Source organism: Lipotes vexillifer, unplaced genomic scaffold (genome assembly GCF_000442215.2).
Source record: "Lipotes vexillifer unplaced genomic scaffold, Lipotes_vexillifer_v1.1 scaffold168, whole genome shotgun sequence".
Taxonomy (NCBI): domain Eukaryota; kingdom Metazoa; phylum Chordata; class Mammalia; order Artiodactyla; family Lipotidae; genus Lipotes; species Lipotes vexillifer.
This window is the reverse complement of record NW_006773947.1, coordinates 1,773,576-1,777,505: the sequence shown is the minus strand read 5'-3', so window position 1 is coordinate 1,777,505 and position 3,930 is coordinate 1,773,576. Positions and strand designations below refer to the sequence as shown.

The 3,930-nt window shown below is 41.5% G+C and overlaps 1 protein-coding gene across 1 annotated transcript in view; it reads left to right on the top strand.

Annotated features, from left to right (window-relative positions):
- The window catches only part of LAMA3 (laminin subunit alpha 3), a 246,918-nt gene that overhangs the window by 172,155 nt on the left and 70,833 nt on the right, over positions 1-3,930 (top strand). Inside the window, exon 41 of the mRNA XM_007448619.1 lies at positions 2,332-2,412. Within this exon, the coding sequence (XP_007448681.1) occupies positions 2,332-2,412 (81 nt within the window). The remainder of the gene's footprint in view (positions 1-2,331; positions 2,413-3,930) is intronic.

Sequence of the window (3,930 nt, the reverse complement as noted above, 5' to 3'; positions counted from 1 at the left end):
AAAAAAAAAAAAAAAAAAAAAAAAAAAAAAAAAAAAAAATTGCAGTCATGATTGTACAATTGTGTGAGCGTACTAAGAGCCATTGAATTGAACATTTGAGATGAGTGAATTTTATGGTATGTGAATGCCATCTTAATAAAATAATTCTATTAAAAAAAGAATAAACAAGAAATGCAAACCAGAGCCAAGACAAAAACAGACTTTCCAAGTTGTATGCTTCTGGGTTTTGCCTTTTCCTCTTTTCTTTGGCTGTTCATTCAGCCTCATCATGAGGCTGCCCTTCTCTAGATGCTGGGGAAACTGCTATAAAGAAGGCCGGCAAGGACTCCGACCTCATGAGGCTTTACCTGGAGAGTGTGGGGAGAGGGGTGGGGGTAATCATCACACTCAGTAAATACGCACACAAATCAATCTGAAGTATAATTTCAGATAGAGATATAGGTTATGCCATTGATAAAAGGGTTATGTTATGGGTAGTGGGTAGATTCTTTAGAGAGGGTGGTAGGAGGGCTTTCTGGAGTTGTTGGACAGGGACCAATGAACAATGAGATGGAGTAAGCTGTGGCATTATGATGAGGGTCCAAGGCAAGGAAAAAAAAAAAAAAAAAACAGACGAGAAAGCTCCTGTGATGATGGGTTTGTGGACAGTAAGAAAGCAAGAGTGGCTGGATGGCAGTGAGAGAGAGACGGCCAGGAGATGAGGTTGGCGGGGCAACCAGGATTCAGATCCTGTACCTTGCAGGCTAGAGTAAGGCACTTGGATTTTATGGATTTTATCATCAGTGTGATGGAAGCCACAGGACAGTTCTGAGCCACAGAGAGATGTGATGTGTATCGTCATCCACGCTCCAGTAAGGCCAGTAGACTCTGTGGGTAGAAAGCCACCATTTTCCTTTCACGATAATCCAGGTTCTGCTTGGCCTTGGCACTTCGGCATCGTCTTGCTCATCATGACATGTTCACTGTGGGTCCAAACAAAATATAACAGGTAACTAAGTGAAGCAAGATTTGGTTTGAAAATCAGAATGATGCTGATAAAGTATCAGTAGTGCACAGGCTCTGGGACAGTTATGGACCACAAGGCTGATTGATATTAGCCGAGTTAGCAGAGAAATGGGGCAAGTCAAAATTATCAGAGGTCACCTGCCCAATGTGGCTTTTCTGGAGATGCATATTTGAAATGTGCATCCTGGTTTGCTCTCTGTGTATTTGATACTCGTTAAACTTGCCCAGTCCTGTGGCTTTATTTGAAAAGGGATCTATCACTTGACAATTGCCCAGGCTTGTTAGAACAGAAGCTAGAGAGAATAAAAAGAAGCAAGATTTTCACGGGGTGAAATTTTGGGGGGAAAGCTGTTCGTCTTTAGTTGCAAAGCATATCATCATCAAGGTCAGCTTCTAGCGTCTGTGCAGTTTAAGTAACATTCAGTTCCTAAGATTTATCAGTAAAACCCTATTTTTTCTAATTCTCCTTCTGGCGATATTAATACGGCTGACAAATTTCTAAGTGTCACTTTAGAGGTATAACTGTATCTAGTTGGCCAAGAGAAGCTCCCCAAATAAGAATTCTTTTACCAGCCAAAGATAAATGGAGTTATTTCCCCTCAGATTTATGTCATGGAATGTTCAGTAGTCACAGACGTTTCATAAGGAGCAAGACATTTTCCTGGTCTCTTCGTTTAATTTCTTTTTTAAAGAAGCTTCTCAAAATATACCAGTTAAGAACTGAAAGGGAATTGAAATTCCAACAGCCTGATTGGAAAAGTGTGGAAATCACCAACAGCTGTGCCCACAGAAATACCTGGGCATTGAGCATTCTCTGTGCTTTAGTCGCCTCTGAGGCTCTGAGGGCCTGGCCCACCTACCACTGTTTCTTCCCAGAAGAGACTGTGCCCAATATAAAAGAACTAGAATAAACAAGGAGAAGAAATTTTTTCTTTAAAGAATCAGAACTCTCTGTTCTTTTTTTTCTGCCTAGACTTGTTTTATTCCTTCCTTGTTAGTTCTGGAAAAATGCTGTCTAATCATCTCTTCCAAAGTGTGTTACTTTACTCTGTCTTAAGGGAAGGAATGTATCTCTCCAAGCCAAAAAATCAAACAAAATAAATGCCTTCAGTCCTTATTCAGCCAAATCTGCCTGATGTCAGCTGAAGGCATTCCTCATTATCTCTACAAGTCTTGATGGGCAAAATTTTCTTTACACAAAAGGTAGCCAGACACTTGGTTTCCAATTTCACTTAAGGCAAGTCAGGTTCTTTGTGGCAAAAAATAATGAGCGTAAAGTCCATCAGCTTATGGTTTTACTGGGGCTTTTCTCTGTCATTCTTCAAGTTTTGCCACCGGCTGTGTTGTGACTGGGGGAAACGTGAAATGCTCCTGCAAAGCTGGATACACAGGAACACAATGCGAAAGGTGGGTGCCGCCCCTCCCCCGCCCCCTTCTCTCCTTCCCCCGTCTTGCAGGTAGGGGTGGGCTCTTCCGGCAGGCTGCTGCAGGCACCCTGGCTGTAAGTGGGGCTCTGCTGGGTTGAGGCCCAGAGCTAGGGCTGGGGCTGCTGGTTTCATTGAGGCTGGAAAAAAAGTCTCTTGGGAAAAAATACAAGTGTGCTCACTTAGTAAATCATTAACTTCCTTCTCTTTCTTGTTTTGTACCTGTTTCAGCCATTTGAGAACGAGGCCCAATATGTCATAGTCCTATACGCTACAGCAAACACCCCTCTACATACCTATGTATACCCCTACATACCCCTACTCCTGGGCACACCCCTACATACCCCCCCCCCAACATGTAGCTATATACTCGTACCGCCATATAAATTCATCCCTACATACTCCTACCCCCACATATACACATCCCTACTTGCCTGTACACAAACGTACAACTCTGCATACTCCTACACATGCACACATATCAGCAGCCCTAGATATTCCTACACACACACCCCTCTTAATGCCCACACAACGTTGTGGACACTTGCAGGACAGCCTGTGTCTCACTCATTTCTGAACCACTAGTGCCCAGTGTGGTACTATTCATATAATAGGTGTTTGTGAAACAAAAGAATACATGTTACAAAATGGAAAGTACATGCTTGATCAGAAAGGGCCACAGAGCCAAGCTTTAGTTTTCCCTGAACAGTATTTCATGATTAGCCAGTATGCCCAGGGCACTGCCAAGTATTGTGAAGGCTATAGAAAGAAGGTACTTGTCATCTAGAGGGCAAGAGAGCACACATATATCTGGAAAAGTAACAGTATAACAAATGAATCATATGGATAACATTTTAAAATAACTTTAATATAAGATCAATACATAATTATTACAGAAATGATATAATACAGTTGAGCAAAGAACTAATAAGGCAGAGAACTAATATGTACCATACCCCTGCAATTGCCCTATGCTTATGCCTGCCCACCTACAGTGCTTGTTGTATGCTCTTACAGATCAGTTCTATATGCATAGATTTTTCTTAAAAGAAAAAGGTAGATTCCTATTTTGCTTTCTGTTTTGTTTTCTCATCTAATAGTATGTTAGTAGTATATTTCCATATCAATAAGTGTTCATTGATAACATCACGTCAGGACCAGGAAGTTCCACTGAAGTTCCATAATCCCCCACTATTGGCCTTTGAAATAGTTTTACTGTTTTCCATTCAAAGCAGCACTAAAAGTGAATCCTGTTAGCTAAATATGTGTACATAAATCCTCAAGATGTAATTATAGAAGTGATTCCTTGGGCCAAAGCATAGGGACATTTTTCAGGCTTTCCATACATTTTATAAAATTGCCCTCCAGAAAGATTGCATCTGTTTACCATCCTACTAGCAGCAAAAGAGCAACTGCCTGCCTCCAGTGGATACTAAGACTGTTCACTTTTTAAAAATATTGCCAGTTTGGGGGCTTCCCTGGTGGCGCAGTGGTTGTGAGT